This window comes from Chamaea fasciata, unplaced genomic scaffold, assembly GCF_029207755.1.
Source record: "Chamaea fasciata isolate MVZ Bird 193981 ecotype frontalis unplaced genomic scaffold, bChaFas1.0.hap1 SCAF_1, whole genome shotgun sequence".
NCBI classification, from domain to species: Eukaryota; Metazoa; Chordata; class Aves; order Passeriformes; family Sylviidae; genus Chamaea; species Chamaea fasciata.
This window is the reverse complement of record NW_027094086.1, coordinates 119,278,766-119,304,271: the sequence shown is the minus strand read 5'-3', so window position 1 is coordinate 119,304,271 and position 25,506 is coordinate 119,278,766. Positions and strand designations below refer to the sequence as shown.

The 25,506-nt window shown below is 37.3% G+C and overlaps 1 protein-coding gene across 3 annotated transcripts in view; it reads left to right on the top strand.

The window, feature by feature from the left end:
• Positions 1–24,510, top strand: part of TAX1BP1 (Tax1 binding protein 1) — a 56,192-nt gene extending 31,682 nt beyond the window's left edge. Inside the window, exons 6-18 of one of the 3 annotated variants that reach the window (XM_066195187.1) lie at positions 869–1,017; positions 1,157–1,247; positions 2,459–2,644; positions 5,872–6,099; positions 7,402–7,548; positions 8,801–8,894; positions 10,159–10,277; positions 11,400–11,525; positions 13,356–13,427; positions 16,357–16,531; positions 16,866–17,014; positions 22,637–22,722; positions 23,366–24,510. In XM_066195187.1, the coding sequence (XP_066051284.1) occupies positions 869–1,017; positions 1,157–1,247; positions 2,459–2,644; positions 5,872–6,099; positions 7,402–7,548; positions 8,801–8,894; positions 10,159–10,277; positions 11,400–11,525; positions 13,356–13,427; positions 16,357–16,531; positions 16,866–17,014; positions 22,637–22,722; positions 23,366–23,567 (1,824 nt within the window). In that variant the 3' untranslated portion in view covers positions 23,568–24,510. The remainder of the gene's footprint in view (positions 1–868; positions 1,018–1,156; positions 1,248–2,458; positions 2,645–5,871; positions 6,100–7,401; positions 7,549–8,800; positions 8,895–10,158; positions 10,278–11,399; positions 11,526–13,355; positions 13,428–16,356; positions 16,532–16,865; positions 17,015–22,636; positions 22,723–23,365) is intronic. The other 2 variants (XM_066195196.1, XM_066195204.1) reach the window with 2 other exon arrangements.
• The last annotated feature ends 996 nt before the right edge of the window (positions 24,511–25,506 follow it).

Genomic DNA, 25,506 nt, shown 5'->3' with positions numbered 1-25,506 from the left:
AGAAAAAGGTGATATATTATCTCAGTATATGTATTCTACTTTAGTGTCGCTTATTTATTTTTTTCGAGAAAATAATTATGTTGATAAAAAACATTTTCAGGTTTATTTAAGATAGTGTGACTTTAAATGGCTGTTTTGCTGTGGTGGAGATGGCCTTCAGATGTCCACTGCCTTAGAACAGTATGGACATTACTATAATTAGATAATGCAGTACTTAAAATTATTTCCCATCTTGTATTTGTCAGTTTTCTGACAGAAGAATCTGTTTTGGGTATTGTCATCATCCTCCGTCTCAGCTTCTGATATCCAAGACAAATCCCGCAGTGGTTGCATGAGCCTCCTTGAGCTATGTGAGACCTTCTATATCTTCTAGCTAGGAGAATGTCATGTAGTAACCAGCTCTGTATCAGAATTTTGTTTTGTATTGTTTCTCCTTTTGCCTGCAGTTGTCTTTACTGTGGCTTGCTTCTGTAGTGTAACTGTCTGGAAACGTGCAAGCTCTTCTTCTTTTTAAGTAAAAGCAGGTAAAAAGAGAAATAAAAGTTCTTTGTTTTCTAAGCTGGACAGTCAGTGGTTTGTTTGTGAAAAGGAAATAACGTGTTTATCCTGTACTCTGAAGTCTTTGGTAGGCTCTGAGTAACTGAATGCTTGCGTCCAAACAAACTCCTTATTGACCTCTTATTTTTATTTGAACTGTGCATAACAATATTCAATATATATTTGTTTACATATGCTTGAAATGGGCTTGTTATACATTTTAAGGAAGAAAAAAATCTGATGCCCAAATTCTGGCATTAATTCAAATAGCATGTCTTACTTCTGAAGAATCACATTCTTAAATGACATCTATTTGCAATTTTTTGAAAAGGATAATATTCAAACATCAGAAGCTTTTAAAAGGGAAAATAATGATTTGAAGAAGAAGCATGATGAAGCTGCTTCAAAAGTTCTCCAGCTTGAGGAAGATATCATGACTGTTACTCAGAAAGCCATTGCAAAAGAAACTGAGTTAGACAGGTACTTATTCTTTTGTTATTTACCTTCCTTATTTTACTTTTTTCCCCCAAAGGTGGTTTTTTTTAGACTAACATTTTTTATTATATGTATGGATTTTCTGTATTAATAGTTCTGTACCATTAATTTTTCAATGTTTTAGTCTGAAGGACAAACTGAAGAAAGTGATGCTTGAGAAGGAGCAACTTGAATGTGTGTTAAAGACAGAAAAGGATGAAAAAGAACTTTATAAGGTAACTTCATTACTTGTTCCTGTATACACTGGAATGAAGCGGTTTGAAATAAAGGTAATAATGTTTTATGGAAAAGTCTAGTAAATTGAATTTTTAAGGAAAAACGGAAATGGGTAACTTCTGTGAACATATCTTTAAGATAGTTATAGATGTTCTCATATAAAAATGAATGAGGAAAACAGCATCTGAATTCAACCATGGTATAAAAAGGTCTCTAAGAAGGAGAACGAATCACCAATTTGTTAAAGCTCAGACACAGTAACAAAAAATAATAGATTCTAGTGAGAAAATTCTTTAGTTATACAGTGCATCACCCAGTAACTGATCATCTTTAACATACTTTTTCATAACTAAAATGCTTCTTAGTAATTTAAATTCTCTCTCCAGACTTTGTTTTCTAAATTCCTCTTCTTGAGCCTTGTGTATAACACTGAGAAGCTTTTAGGTTCTCTGTTACATTGGTTTTTACTAGCATGGCTGATTTCTTTTGCTGGTAGTGAGAGACACTCATACATAGAATAAAATACACTGCCATCCTCCCTTCCCCCAAAGCAGAAAAAACTTTATATGCTAAAATAATGAAATCCTTAGGTTGTATGTATTTAAAAATTAGTTAGATCAAGTGTGTTTAAAAGATTATTTCTGTTCCTAGATTATAAAATCTCAAAGCATCTTTTACAAGCATGGAGTCCCTTTGTAAATAACACAAATGTTCTGGTCAGAGTGAAAAACAGTTGAGTGCAGGAGCTATTTTGCATTATTGTAGGCAGAGTTATTAAAAGTAGTTTGCTGTCATTAAAAATGAATATTCCTGATGTAGACCTGTTTGCTTAGATGATGTGGGCAGTTACTGCTAGAAGTTTAATTCCTCTTTAGTTTTCTTCAAGTTCTCTTTTGCTTGTCCTTAGTTGTCCAGCATTTATGAAGAGAGGAGTGAGTCCTGAATAACGTAATTTGATGTGGAAAGAAATTAGGGCTTTAACTTCTGGCTGTAGAGTGGAGCTGTTTTTAGGTGACCATACTGAAAGAATTCCAGCCAGAAAGTTTGGGCTGGAGGGCAGTGGTAATATAAAATACTTAATTTTTCTCTTTACCAGTTCTAATCTGCCTCAAGTTAGAATAAATTAGAATTTAGTGAACACATAAATAGACAGGTGAACAGTAGTTCTCCTAACGTGGAAGAAGTTTGACATGTTTTAGCGTCATTGCAGATGCACTTGAAGAATACAGAAATAGAAAACAGCAAACTAGTAAAAGAAATCCAGACGTTTAAGAATTTGGATGCAAACAAAGAAAACATGATATCGTATTATAAAGAGGAGGTTGGCAGATTACAGCTATTAATAGCTGAGAAGGAAAATGCGAAGAAAGCTTTTTTGCACTCCTCATCGAACAAGGTAAGCAGTACTGATATAATTGGCCTGATGTGAATAAACATATTGAACATTGTGTGTATTTGACAAGAGAAAGGAAGAAGTTGAAGAAATCATCAGGGTATAGGCTAAGCGGCGTGAGGATTATGATGTTTTCTGTAGATGCAGAAAATGGTGAAAAGAATGAGATCTGTTCTAGTTTTGCACCTTTTGAGCTTGTCGAGGTCTCACATGATGAGCTGAGATTAACTATGTGTGAAAAGGACAACTTTGAGTCCAGTAAAAGTGTTGTGCTCCTGTGTTGCTTTTAGCTTCGTAAAAACGGAAAGGAGGTTGAGGAAAAAAGTTTGTAATGTAGCTCTGTTTAGGCTGTAGAGGGTGATGGAGAGGAAGAGGAGACATGGAATGATTGCTGAAGGACTCCTTAGGTGAATGTGTTATCAAGCTACAGTGCTGACTGAGAATTCTGCAGGGACAGTAGCGTTTCCGAGGAAGTGGTGCCTTACTGTGCCCTGTGGCAGCACTGTGGTTAGCAAGCAGTGTGTTGTAACAGGAGAGTGAAATTGCTGAAGAACTCATATTTGTGCTGTCTGTGGTCCACCAAAGTGGGGTTACTTCAGACTTAGTTCTAGTTGGGTGCTATGGATACCTGTATTGTGTTTGTATAGGTTTTGGTAGCAGAGTGGCTTCTGTGAGAAGCTGAGAGAAGCTTCCCCTGAGAGCCAATACCAGCCAATGTCTGACAGAGCCAGTGCCAGCAAGGCTCCAAGATGGACCTGCCAGTGGCCAAGGCTGAGCCTGTGGGGCATGATGGTAGCAGCTCTGGGATAACAGATTAAATAAGGGCATGGGAGAGGGGGAGACTGTGAGAGGAATTGCAGCTGAAGAGAAGAGTGAGAACACGAGAGAAAGAGCACTGTAGACATCAGGGTCAGTGACGGAGGGCCAAAAGTTCCAGGTGCTGGAGCAGGGATTCCTGTGCAGCCCATGGTGAAGACCCTGGTGAGACAGGCTGCCTCCTGCAGCCTGTGGAGGACCTCATGCTTGAGAAGGTGAATGTGCCTGAAGGAAGCTCTGACTCTGTGGCAAGCCTGCAAAGGAGCAGGATTGCCGCAGGACCTGTGACCCCCACAGGGACCCTGTGCTGGTGCTGTCTGTTCCTGAAGGACTGCACCCCATGAGTGGGATCCTACACTGCAAGATTTCATGCAGAACCACAGCCTGTGGGAAGGATAAGTATTGGAGACCTTTGTAGAAGAGTGTCGCCCATGGGAAGGCCCCCACACTGGAGCAGAGGGAGAGAGTGAGGAGTCCTCCCCCTTAGGAGGAAGGAGCAGCAAAGAAACGTATGATGAACTGACGGCAGCCTCCATTCGCCGTCCTGGCTATGCTACTGGAGGAGAGGAGATAGAGAATTTGGGAGTGAAGTTGAACCTGAAAAGAGGGGTTGGGGTTTGGATGTGTTAAGACTTGGTTTTATTTCTCATTATCGTATTCTGATTTGACTGGTAATAAATCAGATTAATTTTCCCCCCTAGTTGAGTCTGGTTTTGCTCATGACAGTAATTGCTAAGTGATATCTCCCTGTCCTCATCACAGCCCACAAGCCTTTTGTTATATTCTCCCCCTTGTCCAGCTGAGGAGGGGAATGGTGGAGTGACTTTGGTGGGCACCTGGCATCCAACCAGGATAAACCCACAACAGAATAACCATTAGGTGTTTTTCTTTATGTACATCATCCTGTTCCATTTCATCCAAAAGAAGTGCAGTTTCTGTGCCCTGAGATTGTTCTCTGATCGGCAGTGTAATAGGCAATAATGAAATTGACTCAGGGTTTTGCTTCACAGATTTGCTGTTGATCCAAATTAGAGAGTCAATTTAGACATAACCTTTGAGGCCAGTATGGAAAAGTCGGATTATGCAGGCATCTTTCATGTGTATCCTGCCAGTTTTCTCACTGAAAAGCAACTTGGATCTCAAAAGACTAGAAATTGTTTTAAAGCAATATGAATTTTGAATATAATAACTAAGTGGAAAAGTAGTGCTGTTGAGAATGGACATAGAGTTTAAAAAGGGCATACTGTCTTGCTTTAAGTTACATCTTTACATGTAACTACATGTTTAGTCTATTTTCTGCTGTTTTGTTTCTGAATGTGTTAAATTACTACTTTGTTTTATTTTGAAGAGAGTGGATATGTGTCAGTACTGAAGCAACCAAACCTTTATGTAATTTATTAAGCTTAAAGTGCTTTTGATGTTTCTGGTGGGATCATTCATAGTTTTATCTCACACTGTGAAACTGCAGGTATTTACTGAAATACGTTACCAATGTATCATGTGCTGTAAAAATAGCTAGGAGACAGGACTTCAGGACATTAACTTGTCTATCCATCTTCATAAATGGTTACAAAATGTATTAGTATTCCTCTAGACTTAAGTGATATTAAAAGAATTAACAAATAATGGACTAGAGATAGCTGAATTTATGGCTGGACTCAAGAATAAGAGATGATTATGCCATCAGAGAGGCCAGAGGTGATGACTACTTTATATAGTAGCTTCTTTAAAAAAAAAGAAATTAAAATTATTTTTTGTAATCTTGGCCTTATCTGAGGAGTGAGAGGCTGGTAGTTCAGGTTGGTCAGTTGGCTCTTGGGTTGCCCAGTGTGCTTAGTGCTACATGCTGCAGCTTGCTCTTTGTTACTATTTGTTTTCTCTTCCCTCTGGAAAGCGTCTTGTGCAAGTTCTTGGGAAATAGAGCTGTGAGAAAAACATCCCAAAGCTGCTTTACAGTGTTTTCTATCAACCAGTTGTAGGCACTGTAAAACCTCTTGCTCTTTTGTTACCTTCAGTGTGTTTCTCTGGGAAGAACTTTGCTTTGGATGCTGGAGTCCTACAGTGATAAGAAGGGAGATGTGGAAAACAGACTTTTTTTGGTCATATGTTTAAAACTGAAGCTGAAATTCCAACAAAAATCCAGAATTGAAACTTCTATTTCATAGTGAAACTATTTCACTATAAAATATAGTTTGCCTTTATTTCATCGTGAAATAAACTTGCACATCATTGCTGGCAGAGAAGACAAGTGGGGAAAATAGTACTTGTGTACTGACTTCTTGATTTAGTAGTTTTGCTAAAGCCACCAGGAAGACTTGGTTTTTCTTTCAGATGTTTCTAATCGCTATGCCAACTTTTATTTAAACTTTGAATTTAAAAATCATGAATTGTCTTGCATGTCTTCTCCTTCCTAGGACGAGGCAAGTATTTTGAAAGAGCAGCTTCGGAAAGCTGAAGATCAGATTCAGGCTAGCAAACAAGAAGCTGTTCTAATGTCAAAAGAGCTGAGTGATGCAGTAAATGTGCGGGATAAGACAATGGCAGATCTTCACAGTGCACGTCTGGAAAATGAAAAATTCAAAAAGCAACTTGCCGAAGCTTTAGCTGAACTCATAAAAATCACAGCTTTGAAAAATGAACAGGTAAATTGTCAGTATTTAGTATTGAAGTTTATCTCTATTTGTAAAATCTTTACTGAAGATGGGGAATAAAACAGGTTTCTGGATGCTTAGTACAAATAATTATCGAATTCTCTTTCAGCATTCAATATACTGCTTTAAATCAAATGCATGTTAGCTGGTCTGGAGGTTAGTTCAGAAAGGAGGTTTCTGCTGTATACTCACATCTACTTCTCCCCACATTATTTTCACAGAATAATGCAGTATTTTTCTATGTTATTTTGAATCTTCTCCCTGTCTTAATTCTGTTAAGTGAGCCACAATAGCATTAAAAATTCATTCAAGTAAGAAAATGTATTGGTAGAAACTTGGGTTATTTTACAATGTTCTTTTCTCATTGATAGATTCTCTCTGAATTCTTTTAAATCCTTCCAGTATTTGTGATCAAAGTTAATTTGCTTTAAGTATATATAAGTAGAAGAATATCAATGTAATGGTAACTGTCTTGACCTTAGTCTTGGATAAAAATATAGTGAGCTAATACACGTTTCATCGTTTTGATTAAAGTGAGCTTTATCGAGGATCTTCAGTGACTGCAACTATATTGCATTTATTTGCTACTAGGATTACTGTAATGGTGTAACTGTTCGAAGAAAATATATTGAGCTGAACTGAATTAAAATGGTAATGGAATGTTCCAACACTCAAAAGATCTATTATATTTAAAATGTCAAAGAATTGTATGGGTTTTTTTCCCTAAGAGTTTCAGTTTTATACACTGTCTTTTGAAATGTGTCTTGAAAGAAGTAGCAAGTCATTGAATGCCTCAGGTTACCAGAAAGCATCCGAGCATGGCCCGTGTCCAGTTGTCTGATGTGGTTTGTGTAGCTTGTGTATCAGTGTTGTGGCTCAGTGGAACCACTCCCCGGTGAAATCTAGTGAGTGTGAGGGAAATAGTTGTGCACTTTTGCTATGTGGGTATATTTGTCTGTAGGATAGCTGAAACACCCCCTGGAAGGTGTTCAGACTTTTCCTATACATTTGGAATTTAGATACACATTAATGAGCCCATAAAATAAGAAACTCCTTTACCTGCCACTGGTATTATACCAGTGCCTGTTTATGTCGCTCAGTGTATCCTGCTTGGAATGAAGTTCTGCTTCTCTCTGTGCTCTACTGCTTGTGCTATTCCCTTCTTTCTTACAAAGAAAATAGGAGCTTCAGTACTCACATGGAGCATTATGCTTTTTTAATTGAAAAAAAGACTTTTTGGGAAATAGTGATATTTGAAGAAAAGAGAGGACAGTTTCTATTTTTTTTTTTAAGGAAGCTTCAAATGCAGTGGAGCAGGAATTGCGCAGAGAAGTTGAAGATCTGAAGCTTCGTCTACAAATGGCTGCTGACCATTACAAGGAAAAATTCAAAGAATGTCAAAAACTTCAAAAACAAGTAAACAAGTTTACAGAACAGGCAGTAAGTACAACGGGATAAATTGCACTTGCTTTTTTGGTAACATTTCAACAATGTTTTTATTCCTTTCTGTGAAAAGCAATGCTTTTAAAAAGATGTAAATGTGTGTTAAGGAATGACTCTGTACCATTTTCTTTCGCAAACCTATTTGTGAAGTTACTTCCATGATTCTTCTATGATTATGTCTGTCATTCTTCTATTACTTCTGTGATTTTAGGTAGTTGTCCAAACCAAGCATAGAATTTATAGTAGCTGGTGTAGAAGCCTAGTAGAGTTTGGATGAACCTAAAAAGAATTATACTGTTCAAGGAAGAATTTTGAAACTGAAGCTTGGAAAATCCATAATTATTGCCTCTATCCAGTACCACCACAAAAAAGCCCAGCAAAAAACCCCAAGCCCAAAAGTGGGGGAAATAGAGAACTTGAAGTAGGATTTAAAAGCCAAATGGGGAAGAAATATCCACAACACAGTATGGAATTGTATGGATTATGTATTTTGTAATCTTATCACTCTTCCAAGGTCTATTTCATAAATAAATGAATCTTTTTTAATGGTGACGCAAGTCTTAGGCCACCTAGTAACTGAACCTGTTAGCCAGTTTCAAACAGATTTGAAAGCAGCGTTCTTCAGAATTTTGTAAAAATTAGAGTTGGAGAGGAGCTCAAACAGGGAAAAGACCTATGCAGAATGGCAAGATGTAAAAATATGAATTCTTAAGAAAACCAGACTTAAGTATTTTTCTTACCCACAGAGCATTGCATAAAAAAGTCTCATCCAGAAGGTCAATGGTGAATGAGTTGTCATATCAGAACAACTGTGGCTTTTCTGTAAAAATCTTCTTTATCTTTGGCAATGTTGTATATCTTACAGCAAACGCCAGATTTCATTGCTTTTGCTCCAGAAGTCCAGCAGACATTGCTGATACAGACTCTATTTTTCTAATGGAGTATTAGATTTAAGTTAATGAATTTAAATGTAACTCATTCACTAGAAAATGAGGTTTTTATAATAATTTGCTTAGAAATTACTCCTTCTAGGGAGAAAGACCTTCGTCAAGTAAAAGGATAAAAATTATAGTCTGAAGAAATTTCTGTCTTAGTAGAATTAAATGTTTTTGTATATTTATTACTACTTACTGTTTAAATGAGCAGTTCTGTCTAATTTTGGAGCAAATGATACATTTTGCAAGGTACATTACTTTGTGCTTTGGTTTTCATTTAATCAAGTACCAAAACAAAATTTCTTTTCACAAAGAAAACTGGAGGGCATCAGCAGAAACTGACAGATGCATCTAACATTGAAACACCTACAGCCGTCCTTACAGGCAAAAAGTTGCCTGCATCTCCAGGTATCAACAGCTTAAATTTTGTCTGTCTTTATAAGACTGAAATGTTGTCTATGTGAAGTAGTCGCTAGTAGTATTCTTAGTATAAAGTAGGTGGACTTGTTCTTTTTAATTAAAGCATTCATTAGAGGTGAGAAAATTGAGCTATTTTGTCTCTCACCAAGTGGTGACATTCATAAATAAGTTCATGTATCAGTTTAGTTGCTATTTACTATTGTCAGTAGAATGGAACTCTGGAATTTCTGCTTCGTGGTTAACAGACATGGTTTTGCCAAGCTAAGAAACAGTTTATTAAAAAATAATCTTACTCAAATTTTTACTTTGAATATAATAGCACGGTAATTTTGCAGTCATGTTATGACTGTCCACTATAATATTCTACTGTAAAATCAATCTGCTGAAAAGTTCTGATTTTGTGATGGCAAGGTCAAGTCTACTGACTATTTTCATGAATTATAGGAGAAGTGGTTTATAAGAAAATGTTTATAATCATTACGAACTATTAAGTTATTGCGAAAATGATACTGTAAAACTTCAATATGTAATAGGCTAAAGCTAAAGAAGAAATCCTTCACTATGAGGCTGGTGAGGCAGCCTAAAGGAGTTACAAATGCCCCATCCCCTGGGGTTTAAGGCCTGGTTGGATGGGGTTCTGAGCAATGGAAGGTGTCCCTGCCCATGGCAGGGGCATTGGAGCTGGAGGATCTTTAAGGTCCCTTCCAGCCCAAACCATTCTGTGATTTTATCATTCAGTTTAAATTGATAGATGCCAAAAAATGCTGATTAGCTTTTTCTGTGTTATTTTATAACTGACAGATTTTTGCTATCTGTAAAGACCAAAGGTTGTTATTTCTATCAGTTTCCTCCTGTCTAAAGTAAATTCCGGTGTTTCTTAAAACATAAAATCCGAACAAGCTCAGTGATAGTGTGTGATGAAGTAGTTCGCTGAGGTACTTCCATGTTTTTATGTAAGAATAGAGTATTTAGAATGATAGCATATGTATTCTGGTGTTTAGTTTGTTTTCTCTCTTGGGAGAGTACTACATATGTCTGTATTTATGTTGATCTTAGTGTGAGAGAACTGAACACAGACATGGCAGTAAGGTTGCTGATCTTACATAGCACATAATGCTGATTGTCGCTGGTTTGGATAACATAAAGCACTCTGTTTTTGATGCACTCTCAAATCTGGGCTGTCATCTCTCTTATACAAACTTTATGGAACAAAAAAAATCAATGTTTTTGTTTTTTTCTTCAATGTTCACAGTTAGCCCCATTTCATCTGACATAGTTTCGGAATCCGTGGTAAAGGAGCAAGTGCGTGAAATGAATAAAGAGATTGCTGAGAAAACAGAGAAGTATAAGAAATACAAGCAAATGTTGGCAGTAAGTAAACAGCTGCTTCAGAAAACTGAACAAAAAGCAGCTGGAGGTGCTAAGCCTTAAAACCACAAGGCCTACCCAGCTGAGTTGCCTTCCTTGTTTGTGTGATGCACTGTGATTATACACAGTTGGAAAACACATTTTTGTTCAGTCAGCTCTTAACCATGTATGGTTTTAGAGGGTCCAGACAAGGAAGGCCAAGATACAGTAAAACAAATGTCCATATGCTTAAGGTTTTAAATACTTTTTATTCTCACATTAAGTGTAATTGCTTTTATAAATCAAATACAGCAGTTTGCTGTAAGCCAACTGATGTTTGGAACAAGTGTGGCAGTGTTGATCTGGTACACTGTCCAAAGGAAAGTAACTTCTCCCTATCTGCCTGTCATGGCTTTTACAGTGTTTTCCTACTCGTGGGTGCTGCCAATTACCTTGGGCTCAGTCATACATAAATGCATTTATTTGGTTGTTTTGACCAAAGTTGACACTTGATTTTCATTTAACCAGTTTGGATGTGTGTATGATGATGGAGTATTGCATCAGTGGCACTAGTAAAAAGTTGAGAACAGTTGAAGAAATTCTGAGTGTTGTCTGTCTTAAATTTGTTTCTTTTATTTATCACAGTGATATTATTCTATTTTAGTGGAGTTTTCCAGGATGTAATAACTGTCCTGTAGTTCTGCTCATGACCCTGTCCGTGGAGAGCCTGCATTGGCTTCTGCTGGCTGTTCATTCCATAGTAATTTTTGAAGAAAGCTTTGCCTTTGACCTTCTGGATGAAAGATACTTAGGTTGTAAAAGTCACTTGAGAAACGTTTTCTGTTGAAGTGAGGCACTTGAAAGAATTATGGTTAGTCGTATTAGGGTACAAAGAAACATGAAGCTGAAACTAAAGAGGAATATCATCTTATTGAAAACTCACAGAAAGAAATGGCTATTGAACATCATTTTTATGCAGTGTTCTGTGGTCCTGACCATTTTAAAGTCTTGAGTCAGGCTTGTAGAAGCTATTTGTAAATGGTCTTGTTTTAAAAGCATGGAGTTAACACAGTGTCATTTTGGGGGGTGGGAGGGAAAATCTCTTTAGACTGTAAATATTTCATGCCGTGGTATAAACTACTTTAGGATGAGAAGATGAAATGCAGTGTTTATGCTGATGAATTAGCCAAACTGGAGCTGAAGTGGAAAGAACAAGTGAAAATCAATGAGGGTATAAAATTACAGCTGGCTGCAATGGAGGATCAGTATAAAGTAAGTTACAGGTTTTGTTTATGACAATGAATGGTTACCTCTTCTTAACATGGCTGCTTATTTCTGATAGTTCAGGTAATGAAGAGCTTTAATAAGGAATGCACGCTAAATACATTTTTACTGTAAAATACAAATTCTGCTCTTGAAGAAACAATACAGTCTTGTAATGCTTCTTTTAAAATAGGAGAGGTCTGCTAAGATATGCTACCATCTGGTCATTAGTCTTTTAATACTGCAGATTTAGACAAACACCTAAATGACGTAGTCTTGTATTACAGGAAAAAAAGGGCAAGGGATTTCTGATTCCCTGCTGCTTACTATAATACTAACAGGAAGACTTACTGGTGTGTTTGTCTAAAATCTTCATATTCTCTATTGGATTACCAGTGTAGTAATGTCTAATGCATTTTATCTAAGTCAGTAGAGAGAGAGAGGAGCGATGCATTATTTTTAAAATCATGCAAGACTTTAATTTGGAGAATCTCAGCTATAGTCTTGGTAGAGTGATGTAACACATTCACCAGAAAGTCCAGCATAATGGGCAGCTTTAGCTTACAAGGGGCCTTAATCTTTGAGGCTCTGTGACAGCAATGCTTATGCTGAATTAGCTTCTTAGGTCAGTCGGGATGAGATAAGAGCAACAAATGTTCATGAAACCAGCTTTTCTGCTGGTTCTCAGTCTAATGGTGATAAAGTTGACTCTGTTGCCTGTTTTTGGCCATTGTGATAAAAAATGATTAACTGAACTGGGACTGTTAGTTCTACTAGGAACTCCTTTTTATTAGCAATTACAGCACTTTTTCTTTATAAAATGACAAATTACTCCACAGGCCATCTTTTTCTGACACTTTCCAAAGCTCCAATTTCAATTTTGTAAAATGCATGAGTCTTTCCCAGTTTATTTTACTAATTAAAGTGATCAGTTGCCATGCGTAATTTAATGTGAAATAAGTTTAACTTATCATCAGCTGGTGTAATAAATAATTGGTTCCACAATTGAAAGCATTTTGACTGGAGTTAAAAAATTGCTGTAATTCAGGAGAGTGCGGGTGGTAGAGAAAAAGTGAGCTTTTCTTCCCAGTCAGGAGATTTTGTTCCATTGACCTAAACTAGGAGGAGGAATTTCAGAATTGAAAAAAATTGATAAGCAGTTACGCCAACCACTAGGTATTGGAAAAACAGGGGAAGAGGCAGTCTCTAAAGGAACCAGAATACAAATGAAATTGTCCTTTGTAGTGAGAGATTATTTAAATCATCATTTTGAAGGCAGGAAGAATTGTGTAATGTCTCAGTTGTACCTCCTCCCAGAGCACCCAATAGAGACACAAGGTAGATGTTTGTGAAACAAATTAAGTGCCTTTGAGGCAGGAGTAGCTTTTGGTTCTCTCAAGTTCTGTGGTGGGACATATGAAATGCCAAGAGATTTCTTCAGAAATAATGAGATGAGGCTTGCAAACCTTCAACTGTGTCTGGGCAGTGGTGCCCCTCCTGCCATTGGTGACACTGATAGTACTCCTTGTTTTTAACATAGAATTTTGTCATTCCACAACTGTTCAGTGGAAACTGACAAGAAGAGGCTGCTAATGAACTGCTGTTACCCAGCAGATAAAACTTAGTGAGAATAAGTTTAAACTTTGTGAGAATAACTATGCGAGAATAAGTTTTGTTGGGTTGGATTTATAGTAACGCTGTGTGTTGTGTGTAACTCTAGTAGACAAAAGTATTTTCAGGAAGATTAACTTCATCAGGGAACTTTGTTTTCATGATGTAACATGCAGGGAAATAGTTTCCATTCACTATTACAAGAATCTTAATCTTCTGTTCATGTAGATTCAGCTGGCAGAAAAAGAGAGACGAATAAAGGAACTGGCGTCACAGTTGGAACTCTTTACCAGTGAGAAGGTATTGTCACACATTCTGAAATATTAATGCTAATTAGAAGTATTATATGGCAATTAATCAAAGCCAAATTTTACTGAGAAGTGAAATAAAAAAGTCTTTATTACATTCAGATAGTATTGCATGGTATTGTGCAAAGTTGGGATTTTTCTTTGAAACTTTATTTGATTACTTTATAATTCCAGTATGGAGAGATACTTAGTAATAATAGGCATTTTAATACTAATAAACTGAAGCAAAACTAAACTTTCAGATTAAGCTAGTTAATTTTTTGTAAAATTCTAGATTATCAAGTAGTTGGTATTTAATTTATCTTCTTTTAAAGCGAAGGATATATTTTTTTATAGATCTCGCATATTTTTCTAGTTCAAAAGAAATCAAAGTTTGAGTTTTAGTGAGGCTAGTTTAGATGGAGGAAGTAATTTTAAACACCACATATAAGAACATCAGCTGTAATAATAATAATAATGTATGAAGCTTATAAAAGCTTGGAACTTTTTCTACTAGATTTATAGGTATTTACATTACAAAGAAGAATCAAAGTGCCTTGCTAGACTGGACCCATGATTTAAAAGATTAAGCATAGAGTAGTAGTAAACAGCATTTCAATTTATACTCATTATCAGTGTTTGTTTATAAATGTCACCAAGCATAGCTTTCTAAAAATTCTCATTTGCTGTCTCCTCAAACTTATGAAAATACTTTATTTCTCGTTTATTTACATGCTTAGATAGATTTTTTTTTTTTTTTTTTTTTTTTTTTAAATCAGTCTCCACCCTAGCTATCCAGCTTCTGGCTAAGATTTTTTTGCACCACCTTTTTATAGTCATGTTGATCTACATTCTGTTTTAATTGTATGCTAAAATTAAAGTACTAATGCTACTGCCTCTCATTTTAAACTGCTTCTGTATTGCAGAAGAAATTGGTTTTAAAAAGGAAAATCTTGATTTCATTGCTAATTAATTGTTCCTGCTTTGTATTGAGTAAAGATAAATTACTTACATTTCACACTCACTAAAACATACAGTCGTAGGTTCTTAATCTTACCTATTTTAATCACATTTTCCTTTTAGTTTATAAATCTAAAGTAACACTGGCATAGCTTTATATTGTATGTAGAGGAGGTGTCTTGGTTTAGATAGACAGGTATCTACCAGGGAGGGTTGGAGTCTCCCTTGAAATGTAAGCCCCTCCTCCCTTTTCCAAATTATTATAAATTTGCAATTAAAAGGCTCTCAGGCAAAGATTTTGAGAATAGGTATAGCAGGTCTTTACTAGAGATATAAAAATACAGATGTTGTAGTACAGAAGAATAAGCAAGCAAACAAACAAACAAGAAATCCTAGAAAACCCTGACAGAGTCAGAAATACAACCTGACACCCTGTTGGTCAGGGTGTTGGAAGCAGTCCAAAGTAAGCCCTCTTGGAGTGGCAGATGTGGTTCTGTCGGAGTAGAGATGGTCCTGTTGAAGAAAAAGGGTCCAGTAATGGTGAGATGGGTCCAGTCTTCCTCCAGGGATCCGGTGGAAGACTGGATACCTAGTGGCACTGTTGCTCTTTTTTATCTAAGTTAAGATGGTTTGGCTCCTCTTCTCTGTGTGGAGCATCTTATAATAGTGCGAAGTAATGTGTCATGTCATTGGTGAGCTCTTAATGGTCCATTAGCAGAAGATATCCCCATGGGAGTAGTGAAACAATGAAGAGAGATAAGTAGCACTCCACCATTTGATAAGCGACACTGACCCATTTGGGCAAAGATAAGCAATTCTGCTCCACCCAGATGGAATAGAATAACATGTTCTTTACAAAACCCACATCAGGAGGAATGCCATCTGTTATATGAAGTCTCTTTGCATTTGAGTAGTGCTTTGTTTTCAGAGTAGTTATTGGTACTTGATTTTTGCATTTTTCTGTTCAAGAGGTTGATCTGAAGTTCACTTGTTTGCAAGAAAGAAAATACTAAATTGTTCCTTTTTTAAACAGACTTTTAATTCTCATGGAGTTGAACTGGTAATTGAAGCTTTGGTTTTAAGTTTCAATTTAAAGTCTTTCGGGGAAAAGACACACTTCAGTTTTGGAAGGTTTTATTAGCATCACATCAGCAAATACTAAACATGAACCCAGAGAACCCAGAAGAAAATACTAATCAGAAAGAACATTACTGGAAAGCATGTCTCCCATAACAGTCCCTATTCCTAAATTATTGTTTTCATATTTATCTCAGAATTTTTTGCTTGGTTCTGAATTTAAATGGCATAATCCTTTTGATATTTATGGCATACTGCTCTCTATTCCTTAACCCACTTTGTTGAATGGAAGGATGAGAAAGATTTTTATTGGGATAAATTACAGCTGATGCATTGACCACACTGAGGTCACCTTAATTAGTCTTTTAAGATCTATACTGGCTTGGAGTTTTAATGGTTTATAAGTTACAAAACCCCTTAATAGTTTGTAAAGTTGACAAAATTCCATATGGAATTATGTCCAGTATGTACAAAGATGTGCTCCACATACAAAAATGCTACATTTTTGGATGGTATGGTATGATACGAAAAAAAAAAATTACTTTCTTTTTAAACTTCTAGAAACTTTTCTCACTGTACATCATCTTTAGTTTTTATTGTTAATCTACCCATTTTTACTGATTTAGCTAATTTTTCTTCATTGTAAAAAGGATGCAAACACTTGAGAAACGTGGCAGTTCTGTTTATGTAATTAGAACTGACAACAAACCAAGAAAAAATAATATCCCTTTAAAATCTCTTCTTTGTATTTTGTTTTCTTCATTGACTGCTTTTGGTATTAATGGTATACTTGGCATAAGACCAAAATGAAAAGACAGTAGGAAGGTTAGCAGATTTTCGTAAACATTTCAGATTTTGCTAGGACTCCATAGGTTTAACTACACTATGAACTTTGTATTATTTAGGAACTTGGCAGGACACCAGGAGATCAAGCTGGAAGGATGATGGAAGGACAGGCTTCACAGCAGACATTACATTTTCGCAACCCATATTCAGAGGAAAATGGACCAGTTCCTGCAGTGCCAAGTAGACTACCAGTGTTGCAATATGGAAACCCTTATGCAATTCAGGAAAGAAGAGGTAAATAAATTTCACACCCCCAATATAATTTTTCCCTCGCTATTTCAAAAGCAATGCCTCATTTAATGCAAGTTAAGTATCAACAGTCTTCAGACGGGTTTACAGAGCCTTTTCTGACTGACGAACTTCAGTAAAAGGCCTTTATTTTATGATGCGAATCAGTAAGGTAAACAAAGTTTTAAACACCTTTGGAAGAAGCGGATTCTCTCCTATTGTTTTATATTATCTAAACCAAAAATGTGTTTAACTCTTGATTTTTAAAGGTAAAGTAGCACATCTGTAATCTCAAAATACAGTCTACTGAACAAAGATGTCCTAATTAATTTTTCTTCAGATGGAGCAGATGGCGCTTTTAATCCTGATGAGATCCAAAGACCACCTGTTAGAAGTTCCTTTTGGGAGCTAGAAGATGACGTAGTGTGTAGCCAGCCTTCACGCAATCTCAGTCGGCCTGATGGTTTAGAAGATCCTGAGGATAGCAATGCAAGTTACCCTTTTTGTTATTTATTTTCCTTGATACATTTACTGATGAGTTACTGACAGTTTCACATAGGTTTCCTGTATCTGACAAGCATGATTCATTGTTATGAAAATTTGGAGTTGTTTTTTCTTCACCCTGAAAAATATTTTTTCCTTCCTGTGAAGGGGAAAACTCTATTGATGATAATATACTTGTTCCCCTAATCTCTTGAGTTACTGACAGCTTGGTTTGGTATTAGAACAGTAGCTTCTTAACCTTTTAAAGTACTAAAGTAAAAAAAGTCAAGTAATCTCGACTCATGATTTTTCTCTCCTGTGTGGTAGAATGAGATCTCAAAATGTAGCCACATCTCACTCATTTTTTAATAGGAATGTAGGAACTAAAGTGGAACAGAACAAATAAAAGCATGTAGGATTCAGATACCAGTGTTTTCAGTTAAGTGCTGACTGTCAATTTGTATCCTACTAGATACATTATTCTAATCTGTTAATCTTTTTTCTGTCTTCTGCAAATCTACATTTATTAATTTCCATTTTGAATGCTCTTTGCTATTGGATATGTATTTGGAAGAGCTTAATTGACTGTTGCCTCAAGCTGATTAAACTGAAAGAGATACATTTCCATGGATTTTTCTTTGGGCTGTGTATGTTTCCAGTTTCTGGTTAACTTTTCTTTTTAGTACAGTTAACTTGCACATTCTGGTGTGAAAAATTGGCTTCTGTAATAAATTGGACTGTATGTCTTCATTTGAACAGGAACAGGTCTATTACTCTTTCTTATTCCAGGTACTCTTGCACCTTCAAAAATATTAAACAAGAAATAGCTTTCTGCAAAGTATTGTGCTCTTTGCAAGTACAGTGGTATCATGACCTGTTTCTCATTTAGTCTAGTTTGCCACATTTAATTGCTATTAACCTTTGCAGAAACTGATCAGTGTTCAGACAGGCATGATTTTAGCCCTGGTGCTCAACACCTATAATGGAGAAAAATGTATTTCTCCCTCCTACCTTTTGCTCCCAATGTCCATTACTGTGAATAATTAGAGAAACTGTCAGAGCTTTTGCAGCCTGTTCAAGATCTCGAATGTGAGCTTAATGCTGTCTCCACCTTTACTTCACATTTTGCATATTTAATCTGATCATTCTTGACGTAGCTATTACATCTGACAAGCTCTTCTCTTCTTTAGTCATCTGCTGCAGTTTAATTAGCTGGGTGTTCTCTCTGATCTATGTGCTTTGCCCTCTTGCAAACCCAAGAGAAACAGTGCTAGAGTCTTGTGCTCATTTGCAGACACAGCTTGGATTTTTGTAATGAGGTGGAATATAACAGGATTAAATAAAGTTCAGCTTGAGAAAAGGTGCCTTTAAATCAAATAACTTGTATCTTTATTTTTTATTTGCAGTTGAGAATCAGTTGCTTGTTCCTCACCCAGATAGACTGTATGTATAGTGTAGAAATTTATATGGAAATGAGGAGCTGCAGGAATCTTTCTAGGGAGACTTAGCAATGTGCCAAAGATAAAACAGTTCTGAGGTAGGATGTAAATAAATAATGAAAAGCTTCCACATATATAAGTGATCCATTATAAAGAAAAGTCTGTTGTTTGTGCAGAAGAAACAGCGAATATAAAATGATAAATATGAGGGGATTGCCATTTCTTGGACTGATTTTTGAAATAAGGTATTTAAGATGTAGTTCTCTGCATTTTTTCAACCAGCATGATGTAGATCCTTTTGCTGGAGAAGGATTCCCTCCCAGAAGAAAAGGACTGGTAGGATTGCTGCTTTGTTTAAAATACTACCATTGTGTGGACTTCTGCTGTCCTCCTGTCCACATTCCTATTACTACACATTATATTGGCTAAGAAATTAAGGGTGTTGCAGTCACTTCCATGTCTTCATGGCTAAAAGGTCTGTTATCTTAGATAAATAAAGTAGACATGTTCATCATCATAGGTGAACCACTACCAAAACAGTCATGAAGAGGTGGAAGTGACTACAACACCCACACTACATTAATTTCTTAAACTAATACAACACAAGATACTCAAATGCCTCTGAATTTTTGTGCTGTTGCATTCCCGTTTGGTTTCTCCCAAAACTTGGTTCCTTAGAAATGGGCACTTCTATGTCTTTGGTTGTCATAAAAACCCTTCAGTTTTGTATGACTGGGAGGACTTGACAGGATTTTTGTAGCTTTGACTTTTGGAACTCATAGGCTAATTAAACTGTGATTTCTGAAAGGGATAAACTGGTCTGTGTTAATAGTGCCAGCTGAGCATGTGCACAGGGGTGATTTTGTGTGGAGTGGCTGACTTGCCACACAAGTTCCTGCTGTCATCTACTCAACACCAACTTTCCATTTGCTCATGGTCTTGTAGTTGACCGAAATGGAATTGTTGGGAGCAAAGAACTTCTAGTGGTAGAGGGACAGATCCATAAACAAAGCATATATATGTAATATACTAGAGTATGAGTTTTAGAAATGCAGTCCTGATTACAGTTGGCAGCAAGCCCAGAATAACTATCCTGAGACTATTAAACAGTGTTTTAGTCACAGTAAATTTGTGGGGGATGGAGAAAGTAACTCTTGGCACCTGAGCACCAGGTCAGGATATTTTTGCACGTAACTCCAAAATGGCCTTTCTCCTAGCAACCCCCCCCCCCAATGCATTATTAGTCTGATCTGACCCTGACAGCCAATTACTATCTTTTGCATAGGGAGGATATGAAAGGAGCAGTTGGTATCCAGGTGTCTCTTGGGAGAGCAGACTGCTTGCAGGGAGGTTGAGAGGCCTAGAGGAGTAAGTTTGATTTTACTCCCACAGCAGAGCTGAATTACAAAAATAAAATCTGTGTGCCCTTCTTTCCAGTGCACCTGCACTGCATGTCGGCTCTGTGTCTGTTCATATGTTGTTTAAGGCCTAGGATGGGCATTGGTTCCTTACTTCTGCATGTCAAAATGATTTCGAGTGCTTGGGGATGGGATTTTGTACTGTGTCACACAGCTTTCTACTTTCTGTTTGACAGTCCTAGAACTGCTTACAGCTGTGATTATGAAAGCAATACTTAAGACAGATCTGGTTGGTTTCCATAAAACTAAAGGAGTTGCACTTACTTCTGACAGTTTCATGTCTGGCTTTCCCTTCTTCCCCTAGTGGCAAACCCCCTTTTTTTCCCCATGCTTTAGTGTGTAATACTGTATTTATCTTAATGATTCCCTTAATCTGTGGAGCTCATTGTAGCAGTTTTTTAAAGAGCCAGAGGTACAGTCCAATGAGAATAGTTAAGTCATGATGTTAAAGACATCCTTTATAATTTGTTCACCTAATTATTCAGATTTCTGAGTTCAGGAGGCCTGGCACTTGTTCTGCTACAGGACCATGATGCCAGCCTGTCAGTCCATGGTATCAGTCTTCTTTCCTGAGGACCTGAGACCGTGTATCCGCTGTGTTGTATCACTGCAGGGCACTGTAAAGCTCTCTAAGAATGTCCAGCCATGTCCATGTCTCTGGTCATCAGTCTGAACTGCAAGAAAGGTGGCTTTGGATCTACATAAAGAGCAGGTTAATCTGTTTAATGGAGTGTGGGCTTTCATCAAACCACGTGGTATCAAAGTAAACTGGTGCCTTTGCTTAACATACAGCATAGGCAAGAGCCGCTGAGGCACTGAGGCTTGGTGTCCCAGCAATTGTTGTCATACTCTCTGTAAAGCAGCTTCAGAAACCACCTCAGTTTGTCTTTTGAGCTGTCAGGAATGGTTCCTTTTCCCAGGGGAGAGTGATGGGTGTTTAAATGCCAGATTGAAAAGCATGTGTAACCTTGTTTATAAGAATAAAGAATGGATTTCTGGATGATACTGGGCACTAAGTGGCTGTGAACCAAGATGAGAACCACGTGAACTGTGAGGATCTGTCTTCTCCCCACAAGGTGCTCTGTTTTACATGGAACATTTAAGAGGTTTGTCCATTAGAAATAACAGAAATAGATAGCTGTTGGAGTCCAGTACAATGGCACCTTCTCTGATTTCCAGAGTTTCCGAGTTACCCCAGGGTGCTGCGTGAGAATTTTTAGTTCATGGTGACTGTATAGTGTTTACTGTAACTTGTAATTAGAATGGCTGGGAAGTCCTCTCAGACTGAGATAAAGTTCTCATGGTTCCTGTTTGACCATGCCGTGGTTACACAGTAATCTCTCTAACATCTCTGTGAGGTCAGCTCAACACAGAGACATTTGCATTCTTCTTGTGTGGGTTAAGCATCTCAAAAGGTTAAGAACTGCTCCCTGTACTTGGCCAAGAGCAAAAGTACACTGAAGAGACAGACGTTCTGTATCGTAGCAGTACATACTTAGTATTGACATTCTTGTACAGGGCCTGGGTCAGAAGCTGCTGTAAGGAACACAGAGTATGAATTTCAAAATTAGGGGAACTGGGCCACGAGAAAGCTGTAGTTTTAGGACATTCCAAAGGCTTTTACATGTGCTTGCCTTTTGTTGAAGAGAGTTCTTGCAGGGCAGCTATATAGGACAGTGCAGGTGTGCCTGTGCAGAGGAAAGCATCGTCCTCTTTTTCAGATGTTTCTCAAAAAGGAACAAGGAGGAATGTTACATTTGTATGTGGTAGGGTACCACACTTGCCAGAAGCTGAGAGAGGGCAAAAGCTATAAACAATTTTATCTTACCAAGTGACCAGCAGTAAGCCAAATGCCTTTAAAAAAAAAGCGGGGGGGAAGGGGGGGAAGGGGTTATACTGAAGATATTAACTAAGGCTTAAGTGTTAATGTGACCAGTGTTTGTAGTGGAACTGTTTTACTGATGGAAGATGCACGGGAATTTTCTTGGTTAAGTCCTGGTGTGCTTCAGTCTGGCATTCAGCAAATTCGTTGAGTTTTTGTACAAGCTGTAGCATTGCAGCATGAGAGTACTTTAAACAAAATAGTTTTCCCTTCTTAATACATCCATCCTGTCGCCTTCAGGACTAAAGCAACAACTTATGTTTTAAAACTCATATGCCCTCTTCACTGCAGGTGCAAAGCCAACAGACTGCAAGATTATGTTTGTTGCCAGCATCTTGTCATAGCAGGCCCCGCTGCCTGCTTAATGGAAGTGTTAAATGGTTGAAACTAAGCAGGTGTTGTCAGAAGAAGAATACTGAGGAAATTTTCCCATCCTTCCCTGTTTCCATTAACCCTTTCTAAAGGAAAAGTATGTTAGCCTAAAACTGAAATATGTTTGCATATGAGTTATTTGTATAAAACACAGCCTGTGTGCTGTTAAATGTGCTCCTTTGCACATCGTTTTTTGTAGATCAGCTAAATAATTCCTAGCCCTTGTTTGTAAGGCATCTTTGAGATAAAAAAAAAAACAGAAAATGAAGTAGGAGTTGGAGTTCCAAAAAATCTTGGAATGTACCTGTATTTCCACCTTGAAATTACTCTGTTTTGTGCTCTATTATTGAATTGTGTAATAGAGCCAAGATGTACAAAAGTTAAACTTCTGCTGCAGAAATTAGAGAGTGAAGGGTAATTTCATCTAGGTTTGTGTTTGATAACAAAAATGCATATTGAGGAGGAAAAAAAGCTGTTTGTAGGGGTTATTCTTTAAAATACTTTCTCTTTTCAATAGGATGATGACAACACTGTACCTTCTGCTCCTGATCCTCCAAGTCTTCTCTTGCGTGAGCGGGGCACAGGCTTCTGCTTTGATTCCAGGTAGATGTTATCTTTTATTGGTCTTTAAGGGCATGGAGAGGTTTCTGTAGAACTGCTCAAGGGTGGGGGTGGAGGTGAAAAGCTACGGAGCATTTTCAATGAATGTTTGGTTTACAATTAACTGGCAGAGAATATGCCGTGAGACTGGGCAGGCTGTTCATGCTATACCTTTGATGGAATTTGGACAATTTTTTTAGTAAAATGAATGAATAACTTTTGTTTTTTTCCCTTCTCTTGCCAACCTAATTGTGAACCTAAGTTTAGAGCTTTTATAAAGTGTTATGTTTGCTAAGAGCAAGCATTTATGAGCAGAGAGAGTGGTTTCCCATGAAACTGTTTGGCCATTAAGGCATTCAATAGATTTGTATTCAGTGGTAGCTGGAGTAAGGTCAAAATTATGTTGCTTTTAAAATGCCAGGTTATTTTGGAATTTGTGTGTAAAACTACTCTGACTGTATTGAGTGCTTTTGGCAAAAACATTGAAATGAACTGGGTGATACTTGGATACAAAGTCCACTCAAATTTAAGTTAGTAGTAAAGTTCTGAATGTCAGTGGCAGCGAGATCCTGCTTTTAGTTTGCATTAACAGAATAAATAGAAATAAACTGTTCCCTTTTTGCTTTCTCTCCACCTTCTCCTGAAGTTTTGATGTGCACAAGAAATGCCCTCTCTGTGATGTGATGTTTCCCCCAAACTACGACCAGAGCAAGTTTGAGGAGCACGTTGAGAGCCACTGGAAGGTTTGTCCCATGTGCAGCGAGCAGTTCCCGCCCGACTACGACCAGCAAGGCTTTGAGAGGCACGTCCAGACGCACTTTGATCAGAACGTATTAAATTTTGATTAAATACTTTGTTTTGCAGTGTAGCTTAAAACCCCACCACTTTGAGTAGTCCACCTCCAAAACAAAAGCAGTGCAGCTTTCTGTAAAAGTGCAAACTTCTGATTAAAAGCTCATGTACTCTAATGGGAGCCATGGCTGTAAGCTGCTATGGGGTTATGTTCTCTCTGCCTAACACTTTCACTAAGGAGACCCACAACCCCCCACCTTGTTGTGTATGTAGCTATTTATTCCCCTACTTAGTGGAATTTCTTCCCCTACTTAGTGGAATGCCTAAGGACACAGGAATGACTGAGCCTCAGAAAAAACGAGACTGGCTTCATGGTGTTCTTCAGCTACATTTATAAAAGGTCACCTAAACATCTGTGGTTTCTCTTAACCTTGATAACTGGGGCACAATTAAAAACGTGATAAGCAGGTGTTTCTCCTAGCAAATCCATGTCGTTTTTCTCTGAGTAACACTTAAATTGGAAAGCTACATTACTTACCCTATGAAAATATAGTTTTCTAGTACATTTCTGAGATGTAGATGCATGTACTGTGAGATTCCAGGCTTGCAACAAGAGGAATGGCAAATACTTCAGTTTCACATGTAGAATGTTTGCCTTAAGGGATAATGTTAAATTAGGCACGTTATACTTTAAGGCAGTGGTTTTGAGTTGAAAGAGACAGCTGTGCTTAAATGCTTAAAAGTAATTGTTTAAAAAATCATTGCCATTATGTTGCAGTTTTATTCAGTAGAAAATATTGTTCTATTTTCACAACAGTGGATTGTGTTCTTCTGGCTTTTAAAACCTTTTGTGTTTTAACTTTATGTATTTCTTTCCAATAAGTAAAAACACGTGTGTATATCTAAACATTTTATATTTACTTTAACTGTATTAAGTAAATTTGCTTCCCACTTGTTGTACAGTAGTCTTGTTACATTAAAAGCAGAATTATTCATGGAGTCAGTGGTCTGTTTTTCCTGCTGCTCATTTTGAAATTAAACAGAGTATAGGCTTTACTTAGGAGTAAATGACTCAGCATTGTATGACAAAGGGTTGCTCCTCACATCTGTTTATGTTCTTTCTTTGAGAGGGAAACGCTGGAATTAAGGTTTGGAGTAGCTTCTGTTGACTGCAGTTCCCTCCTGAACCATATGCAATATCCAGTTAATGCAGGACTTAACTAAAAACTGCATGATGGGGATAAATTGCAGTGTCCTGGGCAGCAGCAACTCAGCAGTGCTCATGTGCCATTTGCAGTCTAAAGTTTTTTTGTAACTGGGAGCTTCATATCAAGAGCTGGCCTGAGGTAAAGCATGGATTTTTTTCTTACTGTAACTCAACAGCAGATGAAAACAGTTGGAACAGACTCCAAGAGTTTAATGATACCAAAGTAAAATAAATATAAGACTGTACACAGCCCAAGAACTTAACTCTAGGTTAGGAATGAGAAAAGAGCAGTCTTCTTAGGTCAGAGGCAGTTTATTTTAAATGTGATTTGATTTACATTTATAAGCAGCTTTCCTGACAGGAATTCTTTAAGTTGCCTTCAGTTCTAAAACAAACCTCTGTCACTTTCAAACTTAAAGTACTTTGTCCCCAACAAAACATATGAAAATATAATTTAAAGCACACTTTTCACAGACACAGTACAATACATTCACTATACACAGTATAACAAAATAGTCCCATCTTTACCTGTTTAATAATACTGTCACAATGAATAGGTAAATAGAAACTGGAATTTCAGTTTTATAGTTGAAAGGAATTTACATGCAACAATGACGTTTTACAACTGTTTAGCTGTTGAACGAACTCGCCCAGCCTGTAGTTCTTGCACTAGGAGCAGAGCCAAAATGTGTTTGTTGGCCAGATCTGTTGCCAAAGCTGCAGAAGGTGGGAAGTGGCCACTTGGGGCCTTGTATGTACCAGTAACTCTCATGTCTGGATCATCCTTT